Here is a 22,064-nt window from a genome sequence, read left to right as displayed (position 1 = left end):
ACTTTGTTCCTACTTATTACAACAGTCTGTATGTCAGGACCTTCAAGGAGGTCACAGAGGGTGTTTGTGGGATATAAAACATGAACAAGTTTCAAATCTTACAAAAGAACAGAAGTCCAGTTAACTGTATTTGATGGTTATTTTCTTCAACATCTCAGTGTCTAGCATTATAAATATAAAATAGGGAAGAAAGTTGCACACTTTAAAGACATTGTCATAATCCAAACAACTGAAAAACATCCACATGTAAAGACAAGCAGTATAAAATTATAAACTCTCCATGTTTGGTACATTTTACCAAGTTTTTCCTAACCTTAAGAGTAAGTCTTTATGTGGTCAATAGTTACAGATATAAAAGATAATTAATGAGCATTCAATTAACACAGTTTAGTAATAACAAGTATAATTTCATAAGTTTCAAGTGTGAGAAAAAACAACAAGAGTCTAGTGGTATTCCTTCTCAACATTAGGATAAAACAGAGTATTTGGTAAATTTGTAAGTACAGGGATACAAAATATAGTGCTATGAGTGTATACTTTTCATTTATAATGCACAATAATAACTCTTTTTTTTTACATCTATCCTTGGTTATCAAAAATAAACATAATTAATGATGAATTCACTCCACCTATTAAACTTTCATATATCTCTATCTTATTCTAAGATACTGAATATTTTATATGATACTACATGTATTCATGCCCTTTAAAGAAATAAACTAAGTTAGCAAAATAACTACATTTATTTCACTTTAAACTTACATGTAGCTTTGATGTAACACATACAATTTAATGACAACAAGGGACCCATTGGCTAATCTAGGTCATCTCATCTACTTTACAAACAAACACAAATTTAAATAAAACACTCAAAGCTAGCCCTTATCATTCAAATATCTATCATGCTTCTTCTTTTCATCTTTTTTAAATTTACTGCCACTACAACATCTGAAGGCAACCCATTCCCAAGGTCAACCATCCTGTTAGAAAAATAAAGTTTTCTCAGTTAAAAATGACTCCTGCCATGCCAAAATGTATATCTGTGTACCCTATTCTCACCATTAAGTATAAAAAATTGATGCATCAACACTATCAATTCCCTTAACAATCAGAAACTCCTGTAACTCTTTATTTTTCAAGAAAAAACAATTTCAGAGATCTTAACCTATGCTTCTATGGTATTTGACTTTTATAGTGAAAGAAATATTTAATGTGTTATATATAATTGGATGACATTTCATCATCATATAAGACAAAGATGGTTCTGTTGGTTTAAAAAAGTAACAAAAAAGGACAAAAAATCCCAAACACCATCTCAACCATTCACAGCAAGCACACAGTTGTCACCAGGCATGATATCTAACTACTGTTTTAATTATGCATGAAATGTTCATTTTTCAAGACTCCCACTGTTAGTATTTATCTGGATAATTCTCATTTGGCCTAAAATAACTAATACATAAGCAAGAGACAATCTTGACACATCTTTACACATTACAAACAAAAAAAAAGAAAAATGGACCTTTCTGTCTACCCCTTCGAGTCATTTATTTAGGATTTTAAAACTGTGAAGTGTATATTTCACACTATATATAAGTAATTAAAAAGTAAACAAGGTTTTATCTCTTAACCATATGACAAGCTTTAAGTTATACACATAAAACAGAACTAAATACAAAATAGTCTGAAAATGTAACACCCATAACTATACTTAAAAACTAAAGTATACACTAATAATAAAGTTGAATATGGTTGATAGATAAAATATATTTTATATTCACAAAAACTTCAACCATTTCAAAATTCATCTCTTTTCTGTATAAACACTACAATGGTGATAACTGTCTGCTGTTGCAAACATCTCATTACATTTCTATATTCTCTCTTTCCCGAACTCCAAGCACCCTGTATGAAGTTCACACCTGAACTACAAAAAATAAAATGAGATTTCTAAAATAGCTGCTGCACTTGAAATTCTTTCAGGCAGAATTACAGTAGATTAACTTACGGGATTTTTTTTTTATTAGCTGTACTTTTGTGCATCAGCAATACCAAGCATGAAGCACATGTATACCTGATTTGATTTTACTACTCATCAGGATTTCTACTAGCCTACCTACAAATTGAAATAATTTCAGAAAGAATTAGAGTAAATTAATCCATGAGACCTCAGGTGTAGTCAAGTACATCAATAGAGAGGGTTTGGAGTCCAAAACTGTAATTAGATCTCAAATAAGTCAAGAGATGACAGAGCTATGAGCTAAAGGTTTACACTTGAAAAACTCAAAGCCATTTTGTGAGCCCATACAGCACAGCTAACAGTGGATTTCTGTTGTTAGCCGGACATTAGACTAGGCGGAAAATGCTTTTTTTTTTTTAACTATTTGATTTACAAATCAAATCATTGTTCTTGTTACCAACATATTTCATTACAAACAAAAAAAACTATTCATCCATATTAATGACACTATATTACTCTGTATTTTCCAATATCACAGTATTGGTTAAAATCTTCAGTTGCTTCATCCCCCCCATAGGACAGCAATAAGTTTTTGAAAATAAAAAACTCAAGAATCATTTTCTGAGTCAATGTGTTGTGGCTAAAAATGGATCCTTACCTTGGCATAACAAAGATTAGTAAAAAAAAGTGAGCATTTTTCTAACTCTTGTGTTCTGTAAAAAAGACTTTTACCAGCCTTTACTCTAATTTTAAAAACTTTATCCCAACCTCTTTAAATAAAACCAAGTCATGTTACTTTTATAAAGAAAATTTTCAACCTCTAGTCTAAATACTCTTTTTTACATAAACAAAATACACTTCTGGACAAAAACCTACTAAATAACGGCTAACCAACATAGCTCACAAATCTTATAATTAATAAACAACTCTCTTCCTTGATATAAAAAAAAAACCCTCCAAGTTCAGCTCAGTCTAATACCTAGCATTTAAAGCTAGCCTACACAATAAACACTTCTACCAATATCAACATCTACTACAAACATTTCTACAATTAACTACACTGACAAAATAACTGGAACCCAGACATTCAGCTATATGTTCACTTACTGAAACTAGAAATCACAACATTTTATATAACAATTTCTATATAATGAAACTTTGTAGAATGGATGGCAACTACCTGTTGTTGGGACACAAGCGTAGAGGACGACATTTTGAATTTTTTTTGCCTTTCGTCTTCAAGACTCTACATTTGGGTCTCCACAACAGGCAGTTGCCATCCATTTTACAAAGTTTCATCATGAATATTCTGCCTAAACAATCTATTAAAAAATTTCTCTATAATTATAACAGTCTTCAGGACCTGAATCCTGCATTAAAGAGAGCTTCCTCATAAGTACAAACCACCAAGCTGTTAATGATTTACACACATTCTTAGACCTAAAAGTATTCTAAATAGCTTCATTTAACACTGACAAAAAATACACCAACCTGCTAACGACTTACACACATCCTTAGACCTAAAAGCATTCTAAATAGCTTCATTTAACACTGACAAAAAAACACCAACCTGTTAATGTCTTATACACATCCTTAGACCTAAAAGTATTCTAAATAGTTTCGTTTAACACTGACAAAAAAAACACCAACCTGTTAATGACTCACACACATCCTTAGACTTAAAAGTATTCTAAATAGCTTCATTTGACACTGAGCCATTTATAACTTAACATCTCATTCACATGTAACTTTGGTTCTTCCTTAACATGTTCTATGACCTGTACTTCTTTCTGTTTACTTCTTTACTGAATAGTTTAAGTACATTAATTATTGAAATTAGTATAACATTAATTAACAAATGTAACTACAATTTTATTTCCAAATTTTGCTAAAGTTAAAATAGGTGTATTCCAAAATGTTTAAAGCTTTTGTACATAACAATGTGTTTTTGTCTTATGAAACATCTTCACTGTCATTATTATACTTTGCTTTCCCATCATGGATCCATTGCCACATTATGAACTCTTTCATTAAACTTAAAGTCCCTACCCACTGAAAGGCTAAATAATTAACAACAAAGTTTTTGGGTTTTTCCCCCCAAATATTAAGGGTATTTGTGATTAACGCAGATAATCCTTTTCACGGAGACAGAAGATAATGAAGTAGCTGTTTAGCAGCTGTCATTCTGGAAACATAATAGTCTTTAATCCTACAACTGACAACTTTGTTTCATTGTCACACTATATTTCTTTTTGTTTTTTTGTGAAGCATTATAACAACCTCCTTTAGGTATTCATTTATTCTAACCTATTCTTTTTATACAAAGTAAAATAAATGAAAACCAGATTTGTATTTTATAAAGATTTTCTTACAACTAAGTTATCAAAAGTTTATCTCATTAGTTCCAGTCTGTCAACTATTTAAGTCTCACCTCTATATTCAATAATCAATTTCCAAGTTAAATGGAATCCAAAGTCCACAAATGCAGAACTTAATTAATTACTGAAAATACTTCAAAACTAAACCTATATAGTATTCTAACTATATTCTAATAGAGCATTCTACTTCCTTAAGAAAGGCACACAATTGAACCACAAAAGGTTTTATAATGCTAATTCTTGTACACATTTGAAATAAAAACAGATTTCAAATTCTCAATAAATAGCTGAGATGTTGCTACATTAGTTACTTGTTCACTGACAATTTAAAAATAAAGCAAAAAAAAATTGCAACAGTAAGTTTTGGCCAAGCTAAGTTATAGCTCTAGTTATGTCTATCCTGAAGATAAAGCTTTAAATACACAAAAAGCTATTAATTTCACAATTATCTCAATATTCTCTCTTTAAAATTCTTTATACCACAATAAAGTAAAATTAAATTGGGGTTAATGTAAATGTAAGTTTCTTATTTTTGTCTTAAAAAGAGATGGGAAAGAAGGCTGTGCTTACATTTTACATAAAGCATATCTTCAATATTGCTATTTAACTAATGGTAAGTAATGAGAATTTTATAGTGCCACCAGCACAAGAAATGTCTATCCAGTGTTCACTCAAGGCACACCAGTGAAAGGAAGATTAGATTTCGAGCAGTAAGTGTGAATACAAGATACAAATACATATGGAACCTCCAGCTGCATCATTCAAATCATACACTCTATTCACTATTAAAAGAACAGCTAAAGAAAGCTGGTTTGATTGAAACAATACCAAAACATGTGAACATAAATATCATAACAAACTGAGAAAAAGAAATTACAGTTGGATGCAAAAAAACAAATGAATTAATCTAAAGCAAGCATCAAGTTTACTGAGCTTTATACAGTAAGTTAAACCAAAAGCCACACTTCTTTTTCACAAGAAAGGTTATTTATAATGTTACACAACATACTGTAAGTTTTTCATTCACCCCTATCCATGTGACTAAAGAATGAAAATATATATATACACACTCTGTGACTGGATCAGGAAAAACTTCTCATTAGAAAAACAAATCAAAACAGGATGGACATTTCTTTGCTGACTGACTCTATCTAAGCCTAAACGTTAGAATAGCAAGTGCTATCACAAAGGATAAAGATCATGCACCTCTATTTTACGTCCCTCAACCACCGTGCTGTTCAATTGCTCTCGTGCGCGATCAGCATCCGCACTAGTTGCGAAAGTTACAAAACCGAATCCCTGCATGCATAAGACAAACAAGAAAAAAAAAATCATGCATTAATATCCGTGCACTTCAACAGAAGAATCCCTGCAAAGACAAATTATAGAGACATTAAAATTCTCAGTGTTGATTTAGGCATCAGTCAGGGTTTCTAAGCCCTTTCAGGCATGCAGCACTTCTCAGTTTGGTGCATAGGTCTTCTCTGTCAGAGCTTCTAGGACTGCTAAAAATTAAAAAAAGGAGAATTTCTGTACAGAGCTGTTAGGAGCTTTGATGAAAAGAACTGTATAAAAATCTTCAAGACTTCTCTCACAAATTAAATAATCTTTAATTGTTTTATTCTACATTTCTCACTGCTATTTTAATAAGTGAATTAATAAGCTGAGTGGAAAAATAAATATGAAACAATTTCTAATCATAAACTTTTTCCATCTGAAGACATTTTAGCTTTCTTTGGAAACATCTGAAAATGGAGATAAATAAAACATTGTTGGTCATAATCTGCGAGACAGAGTTCATTTGACGTTATAAAGTTACAACAGGTATTATATGCCAGTACTTCAAAGCATCAGTATTGATATGACTTCATGCACTCATGCAGTTCTTCTGAGATGAGGCTGAAAATAATTAGAAATATATCAGAGTTGAAGAGGGTTAGTTGAAAATATAAACTAATAAATTCAATGATGATTTCATCCAATTTTTCACGACAGAGAAACATTAAAAAAGAGGAGATAATCCTAAATGTCAGAATAAATTATATGTATTTGCAAGTTCTGTGGTCATCCAATACTTGCCTTGAAGATTATACACTATGGATATACAAATTTGGTTCTCATAAAGGCTATGTCACAATCAACTGGAAAGGAAATAAAAACATTAGGTCATCTATACGCAACTTTTTCAAAGAACCTATGCTTTGTTAGGTAAATCTGAGAAATTATTACAAGGAAACTGTGTGTTCCAATAACCTAAAGTTCCATATTCTATACTGGCACAGCTAAAATATTAAATTACACAAAAGCTACCCATTTCACACACCGAAATATTTGTATGTTTTTAATCAAAAACATGTATTACAAAACTGACAGATATGACCTTCTAAACAGAGTCAAAAGCTGACGGTAAAATATATATATATAAAATTTTCAAAATGTGATAAAACTTCCTTTAAAATATTTTTTATAGCATACTCCTATCCCTAATACAGTGTTCACAGTATAAATAACATTTTGTTAAATTGGATGAAATTAAATAAAGAATTACATAAAAAATTACAAGCGAAATGCCATGTTCCAATATAATAAACCACATATAAAAATAATCCTAATATTTAAGAAAATTCCACGATACCGCTTACGAAATTACTTTTGTTAAGAAATATTAAAAGATGGTTTTCATCAACATTAAATATTACGAAAACTGCACCACATTTGCTAGTTATCTTATCAGTTAAGTACTTTATAATGTTCAAAGAGTTTTTCTTTATAAAACTTGAAAGTCCTAATTTATATTGATTTCTCACAACCAGAGCTATAAGATTCCATGTTCATAACCTTTCCCCAGTAATTTATACTACCTACTTCTCTATACAGGAGTATACAGTATCACATTAATGTTAAAAATCTGGCCAGAGAACAGTTTTGTATGCAGATTATTCTTAGTGATTTCAGGTACAGAAGCTATAATCAATGTAAATAGGAAAAGAGAATGACAGCATGAATCTACAGAGGACCTACAGACCTAGTATTTTGATTTACAATTTTTCATTTATAAAAATCTGGGAACTCATATCAGTTATACTGGGAATTATTTAATAGTATTTAAGGCCCAGAAACAAAGATTTCAAAACTGTATTGTTTCTTCAAATTGACAAAGCTTAGGGAAAAAAATTATATATAAAAAACAGTCTTAATTTAGAAACCCTACATAAAGCTTTCGTCATGTCTTTTAGCATATTTAAATATTTTTTAATCACAAGATGTCTCTTTAAAAATTTTGTATTTTTCAATTAATAAATTATTTGTACTCAGTACTCTGCAGTTCATTACACCTTCCCAGTCACGCTTTATCAAACTTGGCAATCTATCCACTTTCCCTTCGGATGTAATAATACATTTGAAAGAATGAAAAATGGAAGTGCATCAATAATTTTCATGCCTTTAAAACAGTATTCAAAATTAAAGGCAATCTCTGAGATGTTTTTTTTTTCTACATACTATTATTAATCTAAAACATAAATTTAAGGAATGGAAAAATAAAACACTTTCTCTAAGTTAATTTCTATTTCTACTATATTTGTTCTGCAATCTTTCCTTTCACAACTAAACAAAATCACACATTATTTCAGCTTTTTACAAGGAAAAGTTTGATGACATTTGTGTGTTATGTATGATTCACTCTGAATGCAATGCTTACCTTTGAGCCTCGTTCATTAAAAATGATTTCAACATCTAGTATTGGACCAAATTGCTGGAAAAAAAACAAAAAATAATAAAAATTTGTTTAAAGATTTTAAGAGCTTAAACTCATGTAAAATGTTATCAGCACTGAAAAATATATTGTAAACAAATTCCAGTTATTTAAACAATTAAAATCAAGATAAAATTTACTTATTTAACCAAATCAGAATTAATTAAACTTGTTCTACCACTTACAGAAAACATAATTACCTTTAGAGCACAAAGAACAATTCACAAGTCAAATTCTAAAACTGTTTACTCATTATGCACCAATACTATACTATCTAGAATAAACCTACTCCAAACAATTGCCTGAGATCAGAATCCCTGAATCGGAATGGGATGTTACTGATATGAAGGCGTTTTGGCTGGTTGGACTTGGAAGTGTCTATCCCGTTTGTTGTCGTTTGGGTAGCTGCTTTTCCTTGGCTCCCTGATGAAAATTCTAATTCTAAGTCTGTTTGCTGTCAAATCAATAAAAAAGATGTTAAATTCACAAACCAAGCATATTTAAAGTAGGTAGCTACTCATATGTAAAATTAATTTTGAAAGACAACAAAAGTCACCTTCTAACTTTATAATGTTTTACAAACTCGGCTAAAACGTAAAAGTTACATTTATTATCACCCTTTGGACATCACATCTGTTCACTGAAAACATATCCATGTACTACACAGTTTTTGCAAATTAAATGCTATATACAAAACTGATGCAATATAAAAACTCAAACCTGCATGAAACTGGAAAATAACATTAGTCTTATGTTCTGAAACTCAATCTGACACTAGCTAATAGCCGAAAGATTAGATAAAATAAAGAAGTAATATGATTGCGAAAAATTAAACTTAGAGTAATTTCATATACAACTATGTAGAATAAATGAAAGTCATGAAGCATATTAATCCAGAAAACCAGATACTAAAAAAAACACAACCAAAAAATTACAAATAAGGTAATATAATATAATAACTGTCAATATAACTGTTCTTGTAGAACACTTAACCTAACTTTAAGGTGATGGTCATGCAGTAATACAAATTTAGTTATAATCTATTAATATTACAAAAAAACAAACAAAGTAATATACTAAAATAACTCGGTATACAATGGCAAATTGCTACCCAATCTTCAGGTTACTGATTTACATTTCATGTGTAGAAATATCTCACACTTCAGATTCCTTAGAATATTGTACTATTTAAAAGGACAATATTGTTACATTGAATTTCATCCAAATGGTCTTCATTTAGGAAATCCAACTGAATGGCCATACCACAAACTGATGAAATTCAAGAATTTATCACATACAGCTCATCATTATTATTCTACAACTCTTTCCAATACAACTAAAAATACATATTAAATTAAACAATGAAGGTCAGCTTACAGTATATTGCTACATGTTTACAGCAACTTTATAACTAGCAACAAACTTTTGATTTTCTTGTATTGGCACATTCACCAAACAAAACATTTTATCTGCTAATGAAAAGTTTAAGTTTAAAAATTATATGTGGAAGTCTGGGCAATATTTATTAAGTTGAATTTGCCCACGATTTTGAAGTAATTGAATAACAGTTGGATTCCACAGTGGTTAGTATCAGTTCTGAGAGCTAATCAATAATAATTGTTGTAACTTGGAAACTGCCTGAAAATTTTTATCTTACTTCAACAATATGAGTTTACAAACATACTTACTAAGAACATCAATTCTTTTAAATGGAAACTCCACCTCTAATGCATCTTTATTACATGAGAGAAATCCTTTAATCATGTCTCTTGTTTTAAGGGAAAAGATCATGTAATAATAACAACAAAACAAAATAACAAATGTGAGACTATTTATTGTGGTGTGTTGTATAGATTACACCAACAAATGTTAGTTTGAGCTACTGTTCATGATATACAAACACTGACCATCTACTGACCCATTCCTTTGCATATGAGTTTAGAAGTGAGGAGAAGTGGTGTGTTTTACAAAGTTGGAGGAACCAACTGACAAAATTAGATAACTTAAAATTAAGTATTGTCACACTAAACTGTACAATGAATAAAACAAAATAAAATGATGAGAGGACTTTGTTAAAATCTGGAACAATTACCTTATTAAAACCTAAAATGGGTGCCCTTTTTTCTTGTGCACCATCAATAAAGGTTTTATTGGAAGTTTAATTAAGCAAGTGAATCAGCTCAAAGTCTGTTAAAAAGTTGGTAGACAAACAAAAACTAAAACCTAAAACCCTTCAGATGACCGCTGATATTTTATACTTTTGCCTGGTTTGTTACACTAGATACATCTCTCCAGTGAAAACTGATAACTAAAAATCACTAAACAAGAAAGTTAAATGTAAGATTGAGAGAGAAAATTGTTTTAATGTAAAACCAGGTAAAAGAAAGCAGGGGATCATTGGTTTATACAAAATAAGCAGGTACAGGTACAATACTGATAATACAGTTTAAAGGTAAAGAAGACACAAAGTTAAGTAATACATGCATTAAGTCACTTGTATAGCTCATATTTTTGCTATAATAAACAACAGTCATACTGTACTCCAGTGTTTTGTTTGTTTGTTTCTATGTATGTTATCAAGTAGAAAGCTACACAAAGGGTTATCTGTGATTTGCCCACCATGGGTATCAAAATCCAGTTTCTAGAGATACAAGTCTGCAGACACGCCACTGTGCTACTGGGGAGCATACTCCAATTTCCATTATTTATTAGTTTGTTTGTTTTAATTTTGTGCAAAGATACATGAGGGTGTTCTGTGCTAGCCATTCCTAATTTAGTAATGTAAGATTACAGGGATGGCAGCTAGTCTTCACCATTCATCACCAACTCTTTAGGCTACTCTTTTACCAAAGAATAGTTGGGTTGACCATAACATTCTCATGACCCCACAGCTGAACGCACAAGCATGTTTGGTGTGATGAGGACCCTAAAATTGTGAGTTGAGAGCACTAACCGCCTGGCTATGCCAGGTGGTTTTATCACAGCATAATTTGTCATTTATTTTTGATTTTGCGGAAAAACTGTCTGATAGAATAAGCTGACAATATTTTACACACTAATTACATGATACAGCTATATCTACTTAATTTAATATCAAAGACCACTCAGAAACACATCAAATATTATAGTTTTTTGCCCAAAAAAATGATACTTTCAGAGTCATTTTTGCATGGAAGAATGCTAAAAAAACTGGAAAACAAGGTCATATGTAAACAATTCATGTGCTTCAAAATCAATCTTCTAAAAATTTTCATGCAGCGCAAGTATGACCGAAGTTAGGAAAAGGCCAGGACCACGTGAAGAACATAAATATAAAAAAGAAAGAAAGCAGTAAAATGTGTTTACACTGTGATCCTGAAGCCACACGTACAACAACACACTGTCATATAATCCACGAAAATAGATGTGAAGTAACGTAAAATTTCCAAAAATCAACAAAAAGGAGAAGGGAGAAACAGAGCAAGATGTTCTTACATAAATGTATACTTTGTTACAAGATATGGACAAAGAGGTTGAAAATATACTAGAATAATACTGAAAACATGTTTACTCTCACTAATTATGCATTAAAATTGATAAAAAAACATTGTTAGAATTGAAATAACACAGATATTTCCTACACTTTTGCTTAAAGTGTTCTCAGTTATTTACAACTGGGATGTTGTAACATTTCCTGGAAATTTCTTAGAGTATATGACCTTCAGAAAAATGCAGAGCAATCCTGAGAGAAGTACTCACAGCAACTTCTGTAATGATGTTAGGTGCAATTTTTTTTCCAAAATTTTGCTGACCAAATGGATATTCTGATGCAATTTTGCTGAAAACACATAGCTCTTCTTCAAATATGCTTAAACTAGTTGTTCCAAACTTGGTACATATGTCAAAAGCATGAGTCTCAAAGCTGACCTGCCAGTTCATGATTGTAAAATGTTTGTAACAATACTGGCATAGCAAACGTTGATGCAATCACAAAAGGATACCATGACTGACAAACTGAGCCATAAGAGGTCATTGAAGGTTTACCTTTGGCAAAGGCAACAATGCAAATAAATACTCGAAGCAAAGAGCAACATTCACATAACAATGTATATCTATTTCTAAGGAGATTCTAGAAAATATCCCAGATCATGAAAACAGTTGTGTGTATGCTTTTCTTGCAGCAAAGCCACACCAGGCTATCTGCTACATCCAAGAGGAACCCAAAAAAACAAGTATGAGGAAGGAAAATGGCAATGAATCAATAAACAGTACTGGCAAGCTGCTTACTGTGTTGGTTTGGTTTTGAATTTTGTGCAAAAGTACAAGGGCTATCTGTGCTCGCCAACCCTAATTCAGCACTGAAAGACAAGACGGAAGGCAGCTAGTCATCATCACCCATCACCAACTCTTGGGATCCTCTTTTACCAGTGAATAGTTGGATTGGACATCCCATTATAATTCCCCCACAGCTGAAAGTGTGAACATTTTTAGTGGAATGGGAATTTGAACTCGCAATCCTCAGACTAAAAGTCAAGCACCCTAACCACCTGGCCATGTAGTACTGTGTTGAACTTTGTTTAAATGATTACCATAATAAAAAGGGTACTGGACTGAGGTAGTGTGTAAAATTTCATATGCAGGATTGATGCTGCCAGGGAGGATTAGTCACCTGAAATATCATTACTGTCTAAAGCCTTTGATTAATCCAACTTTGAAATGTGTTTTAAACTTAGTTCAATTATTTCCCTCTCCCTCCCACACATTTAGAAAAGGTAAAGCTGGGACTGTTTCCCTGTGGAGCTTTCACACTTTCATATGGTAGGAAAAAAAACACAGGCCAAACAAGTCCCGCCCCCCATGTAATTTGCTTATAATTTTTAATATTTTTGAACTTGCAAAGATCCTACACTTTTATCAAAGTACTGTAAGTTTCTCTGATTAAGTCAGAAACTGCTCGTTAAAATGAGTGTTAATTTTATCGCACATTTGGACTGTCTCTGGTCTTAAGAGTTGTACAACAGATGGTAAAGTACATACGTTAAAAGGTGTGTCTTTACATCAGAACAGAAAAGATGAATAGAAAATAACTACCTCCAGAATTTGCCTCATACAAATTAAAATATTAAAATTTAATTTTGGATATTTTAAAAATTAATTGTGCTTTAATGATTTTTATTTTTCCTAAAAATAAACAAGACAACAACAAACACACACGTCACAAAAGTATATCAAATTTCACAAGACTTGTTCATGTAAAACGCATTAAAACAAGAGTTTGTTTTGAATTTCACACAAAGTTCCTCTTGGGCAATCTGTACTAGCCGTCCCTAATTTAGCAGTGTAAGACGAGAGGGAAGGCAACTAGTCATCACCACCCACTGCCAATTCTTGGGCTACTCTTTTGCTAACAAACAGTGGGACTGACCATCACATTATAATGCCCCCATGGCTGAAAGGGCTAGCATATTTGGTATGACGGGGATTCGAACCTGAGACCCTCAGATTACGAGTCAAGTGCCTTATTCATCTGGCTGTCAGTTATTAGTGTCATGTTCAAACAAGGATATCAAATCTCAGATTTTAGCTTTATAAGCTCTGAAGTTTGCCACTGGGGTGGGGGTGGGGACCCAAATGATCAACTACTATACTACTTCCTAATGAAATATATTAATAACCCTTAACAAAAAAAAGAAGGTCTTTAGTAATCAATTCCACATTTCACATTTTTGAAACAATAATAAAAACATAGAAAATGGAAAAAAATAAAACAGCCATACAAAATAAATGTTAACATACAGTGGAAGTCAACTGAAGTACAGATTTTTTTATTGTTTTTATAATCAAATAAAATACCTAACCATAACTACTACAGCAGTTTTATTTTGGTTAACGCTGATAAAAAGTTGATATCTTTATCTGACCAATCTCCACTCCAAAGTTTGGATGTATTATAATTTATTGGTGACGTTGACAAAAGCACTATGAAAGTGTAATAATGTGTGGAATGAGTAACAAATAGTTTGAGACAACAAACGATGGGTATAGTTCATACTCTCTAAGATAACTGAGATGATGCAGTTGTGTCACAGGATCTCACGTAGCAGTCTGAAAGCATCTAGTTGATGTTTTAAATATTCATAAAAATCAAAGACTGTTTTATTTCAAGGAAGACAAATACTGGTGTTCTATTATACCAACAGACACAGGAACGGGGATGAATAGGCCAAAAACTGGTGGCTACATACAAAACGAATAAAAACATTATATTACACTGTGCTTGAATTATTGTAAATATCAGTCAGTTCCTGTTTGGAATGATCTCAGAGAAAAAGTTACATATCCGTTCCTTAACTTAAGACTGTAAACTATTGTAGGAGCAACGAATCAGCAATACATACTGCCTACAAGGCAAATTTTAACTGAATATCATGGACTTGAATTATGAATATTCCACTCCAAAGTAAACAGAAAATTCTTACTTTTCATATTACACATTTACTAACACCAGAAACACAAACAATAGACATGATGAGCCCTGGTAATAGATGAAAGGTCTCGTTGTCACTGGATATGAAAGTTCTATAATAGTTGATATGTCATAGTATTTCTCTTTACTGTCACTCATACTGTCTGTACATATTATGGTGAAACTTCATAGTAAGAGTTATTAGAAATAAATCCCTTTATAAAAATTCCTATAAACAGATATAAGACCTAGTTCGCTTTAAAGTTATTCCAAAAATCTTGCAAAATGTTTTAAAACAAATAATACTGTTGTAAAGCAGCCAAGCTTGTTATTTTATTAATATTGTTATACTGCTACAAAAATTCAAAGATATATACAGCATATCATTATAAACATGCCAAAAACCAAATGTTGGAGAGTATTCAATTTTAAAAGTTCGCGTTTTGATAAGAAAAATGGTGCATTTTCTAAGAAAAAAAAACAACCTAAGCCTAAGGTCTCAGTCATTAATTTACCCATTGGCAACAGTTTTATGGCTAGCGATATTCGACAACAAAATAACTTATTGACAGTTGACTTCCCAACAAAACACTTTCTGTTCGAACGACTTCGGTTTAATGATTACTCTTACTGATTAACTCTCGCCTGTCCAACAATCACACACGCTGGAACAAAAGCACCTACTATATCCAGTTACCATAACAACAGAAGGTATTTAATTGCATTAACACTGAGGTATCCAGATACGCGGTTAGACTTGGTACCAGTCGATCGATTGACGTATTTTCATCAAATGTTGTCATCAAATACCCAATGGTTCTTTATCACTTCTTTAAGAAATTGTAAATTTCTAATGGAAGAATGTCTGATATATTTTTATCTCTTTTGTAGGATAATTTATGATATAACCACAATAAACAAGTGACTATGACGAGTGTTTGTTTGTTTTCAATATTCGAAATGTTCTCTGTTTAATATGTCCCTCACTTTGAAATGACAAAACAGAGAGAAGGTTACTAGTAGGCCAAGGTCACAGCTCGCCAACTTTTGGGAACTTCTAATTATGGTAGAATTTCACCATCACTCTTATAACGGATTACAGACTACCAACTTCGGAGCACTATTTGGCAGTAGCAAGGCGTGAACCACGCACACGTGGATTCACAATCCAACACACTACATTCTGTTATGACGAACTTCATAACACTGAAAAAAAAGTATTATTCTGGGCAGAATAATACATGCCTCTACCTTCCTCAGAATCTCTGGCCTGTCACTAAATATTATGAAATATCCCCGCACCTCTACCTTCCTCAGAATCTCTGACCTGCCATTAAACATTATGATCCTTGTGCCTCTACCTTCCTGGGAATCTCTGGCCTGTCATTAAACATTATGAAATATAAAGATCCCCCTGCCTCTACCTTCCTGGGAATCTCTGGCCTGTCATTAAACATTATGAAATATAAAGATCCCCGTGCCTCTACCTTCCTCGGAATCTCTGGCCTGTCACTAAACATTATGAAATATCCCTGCCTGTCTCTGACCTAAACATTATGAAATATCCCTCTACCTTCCTCGGAATCTCTGGCCTGTCACTAAACATTATGAAATATCCCTGCACCTCTACCTTCCTTGGGATCTCTGACCTGCCATTAAACATTATGAAATATCCCCGCACCTCTACCTTCCTCAGAATCTCTGACCTGCCATTAAACATTATGAAATATCCCCGCACCTCTACCTTCCTCAGAATCTCTGACCTGCCATTAAACATTATGATAGATCCTTGTGCCTCTACCTTCCTGGGAATCTCTGGCCTGTCATTAAACATTATGAAATATAAAGATCCCCCTGCCTCTACCTTCCTGGGAATCTCTGGCCTGTCATTAAACATTATGAAATATAAAGATCCCCGTTCCTCTACCTTCCTGGGAATCTCTAGCCTGTCATGAAACATTATGAAAGATTCCAGTGCCTCTACCTTACTGGGGATCTCTGGTTGGTTGGTTGGTTGATTTGGTGTTTTACGGCACAAAGCAACAAAGCTATCTGCGCAAAACATCCGGTAAAAAATTAAAATCGAAGTAAATTTCGTAAAATTCATAAAAGGAAATTAAGGTAAAACAAAACAAAGTTTTATAAAAAGCATAAAACCAATGTTTACATCTAGTCTATAACATTAAGAGAAAAACTACAGTAATACAAGTTGTAAAGGAGTTTCTGTAACATAATTCTAATTATCATAACTCACCAGGAAGACTAACAGGTAAATAGAAAAACCAGCTTCAGTCACCTGAAGTTGGCCTTTCTAATCATAGTTTCAAGTTATTTGACGTTATGGCCAATTTCAAAAAGAAAAGTAATAAAAGTTTTAAAAGACTTGTAGCAAAATTTTAATAATAACTTGTCAGGATGACCAAAATGTAGTTCAAACAGCAGCGTTAGTCACCTGAAGTTGGCCTTTCCAGTCCTAGTTTCGAGTTATTTGATGATACAGCAATTTTCTAATTTCAAATCGAACTACATGGGGAATCACATTAAAATAGGTCTAATGTATAAAAAATAAAATTAGATGGCATTAAGAAGATTAATGGCCTTTAAAAAACTAAAAACATTACCAAGGTGGACAGTGTCACCATCACCAATAACACTGTCCAATGTTATGAACAAACCTTGGGACAGAACATGTTTAAAATGGTGCCGTCGTTGAGAGTCACAACGATGGCAAGAAAGTAATATGTTGCTTATCGTGATCTGAGTGTTACACAGACTACACATTGGTGCATCAGTTCCAGATAAAAGAAAACTATGAGTTCAAAAACTGTGATCAATGTGTAGTCTAGTTAAAACAACTTCCTCTTTCCGATCCTAACGGAAGCAAGACGACCAAGATCCAATATAGGGTTTTATTTGAAAAAGCTTGTTTTCGCGTACGTCACTCCAAGTGGACTGCCAGCTGGCACGGAGCTGAGCCTCAAATACAGGATTATAGTCCACGCATGGAATATGCACAGCGGTGACAGTACCAGAGCAGATAGATTTAGCTGCAATGTTGGTGAGCTCGTTCCCGCGAATACCAACGTGGCCCGATATCCAGAAAAAACTGGACAGAAGTAGACGTTAAAGAGAAATGGGCAGGTCGGTTTTGAATATCGGCGAGAACAAGCCGTGAACTAACGTGAAGCGACTCCAAGCCAGTAAAGAACTAAGCGAATCAGTATAAATAGTGCAGTTTGAGTACTGCTTAGCTTCTATGTGATCCAGGGCAAGAGAAACGGCGTACAGTTCAGCACTGAACACAGAAGCTGTAGAGGGGATTCTGTGCACAACCACCGAACCACAACAAACCATGACAGAGCCCACACAGTCACATAATTTCAAACTATCTGTATAAATAGGAATGCAAGGATGGTTCAAAAGATGTCCAGCAAATAAAAGACAGTACTTCCAATCAGGAGTGGATGCCTTTCTCAGATGACTTAAAGATAAGTCATACTTGGGGACTGTGAGAAGACATGGTGTGATTGACTGACCAGTGGATAGAGCAATGTTATCCAAGGACAGATCCAATTTATCTAACAGCGCCTGAATACAAAGGCCAAAAGGAGCAATGGCAGACCGTCTGTTCTGAAAAAGTATGGCCCACCGTGGAGGGAAAGCACAACCCCAGGTAGGATGCTTTATGTATAAGCTCTAAACTGGGGAAGTGCAAAAAGCCCCAGTGCACAGCCGAAATCCTTGATGATGAATGAGGTCCAGCATCTTTAAGGCCAAAGTTCTGGCAGAGCCATAGACCAGTGATCCACATTTCAGTTTCGATCGAATAAGAGCACAATATATCTTTAGCACAGAACATCGATCTGCTCCCCAAGTGGTGGAAAAGAGGACACGGAGGATGTACAGTGCTCTTGTACATTTGACCCGTAGATGTTTGATGTGTGGTATAAAGGTCAGCTTACAGTCAAAAATAAGTCCCAAGAACTTTGTCTCAAGGACCACAGGCAGCAAAACTTGACCGATACGAAGTTCAGGATCAGGGTGAATAACTCGTTGGCAGCAAAAGTGCATGCAAACAGTTTTAGAGAGAGAGAAGTTAGAGTCGTTTGCTGTAGTCCACTTAAATAAACGATTGTCTGTAGCTGCCGCTCAATATACCTCTGTTTAACGACTGATGTGAGATGTGAAAGTCGTCGACACAGAGCTCATTTGCAATAGTGAAAGGGAGTTGTTCAGTGATGGCATTAATTTTTATACTGAAAAGTGTGACATTCAAAACACAGCCCTTAGGAACTCCAAGTTCCTGAAAAAAACAATGGGAAAGTGTCGAACCCACACAAACTCGGAATCCCCTGTCCATTAAGAAATTTGTAATAAACATGGGTAAATGGCCACGTAACCCATATATATGGAGGTCTCGCAAAATGCCATACCTCCATGTTGTATTATGAGCCTTCTCAATGTCAAAGAATATTGATATAAAATATCGTTTGATAAAGGCTTCTCTAATTGCATTTGAAATCGAATCAGGTGGTCTATGGTGGAGTGTTGTCGTCAGAACACACACTGGGTGGGCGAGAGGAGATTGTTTGATTCGAAGAACCAAACAAGACGAGCATTAACCATCCTCTCTAAGGTCTTAGAGAGACAGCTCGTCAAAGCGGTAGTTTAAAGGAATCCTGGGATCTTTCCCAGGCTTAGAGAAAAGTAGGACAATACCCTGTTGCCTGGCATCAGGAAAAACATTCTCCTGCCAGATCAAGTTAAAAACAATCAGAAAAATAACAAAAAAAAACAGCAGGAGATAGATGGCGCAGCATTTCATAGTGTATATCATCAGGTCCAACTCATGTACTGCCAGACCGATGAAGAGCCAGTTTGAGTTCCACCAGTATAAAGGAACGACTATAGTCATAGAGACAATCAACTCGAAAAGAAAGAGATAATCACTCTGCCAGAGTCTTGATGGTGAAAAAGGTGGAGGAAGAAGCAGAAGTGCTAGATACCTGGCAAAAACTTTCACCTAGAGTATTGGCGATGCTGCGGATATCAGCTACTTCTTGGCCATCAGAGAGCAAGATCGAGAGGGGGACAGAATTATATTGCCCACTGACCTTTCGAATTTTGTCTCATATGACTTTGGAACTGGTGGTAGAAGATATGCTGGTTGTGAACTTAATCCAAGATTCCTTCTAGCTTTGACGTCTTACCCACCGAGCATGTGCATGGGCCTGCTGGAAAGCGATTCGGTTCGAGAGTGTAGGATATCTACAGAAAGTATTCAAGGCCCGTTTTTGAGCCTTCCGTGTCATGTGACAGGCATGATTACACCATGGACGAGGATATCGTGGAAAATGTATCGAGATTTTAGGAATACATTGAGCAACTGCTTGTATAATACAATCAGTTACTGCTGCCACATAGTCTTCTTTTGATGGCTTACAGACGATGGCAGGATCAAGTTCTGCGAGAGCAGTAAAAGAGGGCCAGTTTGCGTGATTCAGCTTCCACCAGGGCACGTGGATGGGGTGACATCGAGCACAGCCAGTGTCTCTCAATATTACAGAAAAATGATCACTTCCTGGTGGATTACTGTCAACCCTCCATGAAAAATCGGAGAACAGTGAAGGGGAGCAAGTTGAGAAGTCAGTAGCAGTAAAAGACTGACTAGGTGCATGAAAATAAGTAGGAGAATCGATATCGAAAAGAAAAAGATCGTGATCAGAGAGCATACGCTCGACAGAGTGACCCTTCTCTGTCAATATCAGCACTTCCCCAGAGGGGATGATGTCTATTATAGTCCCACAACATTAAAAAGGGAGACAGCAATTGTTCAATGAGAGCATCGAGGTCTGATTGATCATATGACTCTCCATGTGACAGATAGAGAGAACAAACAGTGATGGTATGACCCAAGGAAACACAGATGGCTATGGCCTCCAAGGGTGTGTCGATCAAGTGGCAAAGACAGGGTGGGCACATGCTGATCAACCAACAGTGCCACCCTCCATGCACTCATCCATAACACAGCCTGTTATTTTTTTACAACAAAAACCACTTAAAAGTGACTACATCTGCAGGTTTCACAAATGTTTTTTGTAAGGAAAGACAAGCAGGATGGTAGGAAGCGATCAGTGTTTTGATGTCATCCAGATTAGAACGTAAACCTCGACAGTTACATTGTATCAAGATGGCCATTTTTATTTACCTGTAGGCGAATTGGGTGGAGAATCCTTCTGTTTACGACCGTGTCTTTTTTCTTTACGAGGGTGGTCTATTGACCTTCATGGATCCTGCTCTGGGTCGATTGGGCAGGTTTCTGCTGTTGGAAGATGATTCCAGTGACTGAGGACGTGAACAAACGATCGTTCTGCATCTTGGTGTGGGAGAAGATGATATATTCAAGGAAATGCCTGTACCCGTAACCAAAGGATGTGGATCTTGGGATTTGTTGGAACGTATGTAATGGACAAAAATGGGTATTAAAGTTGATTCATCAACTTTTTTAACCATGGAGGTCAAAATACTTTTCATTTGTTTTGAAAATGATTCTTTTGGAGGCACAGAGAGATCTATTTGCACTCACATTGTATTTGTGGAACAAAGTGCAGCAGCATATGTCCAAGATGAACTGATGGCCAGCAACTTTCGAGCCTCAGGATAAGTAATGTTATGAATAGTTTTCATATGATTCCCCTCTTTTTCTTCCAACCATTTAGGACAAGAACGAAAGTAGGACGGGTGACAGTCATTGCAATTGACGCAATGAGGGTCAGTTTCACACTCATAGGGCATCATGGTCCTTGCCAACACAACAAGTACACATCAGGGAATAATGACATGACGTCTTTGAGTGACCGAACCTCTGACACTGGAAACATCAGAGAGGGCTTGGAATGTACAGCCATACATTGCAATTAAGATAACCTGCCTTGATGGCGGCAGGTGGACGTGGTGATGTAAATGTCAGAATGAGGATATTGGTTGGTATCATAATTCCATCTTTGCGAGTGGAGATAATTCTCACTGAAGAAACTCCTAGAGCGGAGAAACCAGCGAGAATCTCTGACTCGGGAATGTTCTTCAAACCCCTCTCAACAATATCTCCTCGTGATGAATTCAGAGTAGCATGAGGTATAACCTTAATAGGTATATCCCCAGTTGCCTTTTAATGCAAGAGGAGTTCACTGTGTTGAGATGTGAATGTTTACACAAATATTTCACCAAATCGAAGCTGCTTTACTGACATTTTCTTTAAAGGTTTGTCTGAAAGAGAATATAGGATAAGAAAGTGATGTACAGCAGGTCATACAGATGTTGAAAATTGCTGCTCAGAATCTTCAAGACGTGGTCGTTTTCCTATGAACTGTTTTTTTCATTATTTTATTTAAGTTTTTATTTGGAGAATCCATAATAAAAAAAGAAAATTTCGGTGCCCACCCACCCAACCCACCATGGAGCTCTACGAGGAGACACACTACAATGTCAAACAAGGACACTGCAGCAACGCCAGGGTTTCGTGAGCAT

At 34.5% G+C, this 22,064-nt stretch overlaps 1 protein-coding gene across 5 annotated transcripts in view; it reads right to left on the bottom strand.

Annotated features, from left to right (window-relative positions):
* The window catches only part of LOC143238269 (RNA binding protein fox-1 homolog 2-like), a 112,466-nt gene that overhangs the window by 24,839 nt on the left and 65,563 nt on the right, over window positions 1–22,064 (bottom strand). For all 5 annotated transcript variants that reach the window (XR_013020484.1, XR_013020485.1, XM_076478357.1 and 2 more), the window contains exons 3-5: window positions 8,382–8,546; window positions 8,039–8,092; window positions 5,545–5,637 (exon numbers count right to left, since the gene is read on the bottom strand). Coding sequence is in view for 3 of the 5 variants with exons in the window: in XM_076478357.1 (XP_076334472.1) it covers window positions 5,545–5,637; window positions 8,039–8,092; window positions 8,382–8,546 (312 nt within the window). In the remaining 2 variants the exon portion in view is untranslated. The remainder of the gene's footprint in view (window positions 1–5,544; window positions 5,638–8,038; window positions 8,093–8,381; window positions 8,547–22,064) is intronic.

Source organism: Tachypleus tridentatus, chromosome 13 (assembly GCF_004210375.1).
Source record: "Tachypleus tridentatus isolate NWPU-2018 chromosome 13, ASM421037v1, whole genome shotgun sequence".
Classification (NCBI taxonomy): Eukaryota; Metazoa; Arthropoda; class Merostomata; order Xiphosura; family Limulidae; genus Tachypleus; species Tachypleus tridentatus.
This window is presented reverse-complemented; position numbering and strand designations above follow the sequence as displayed.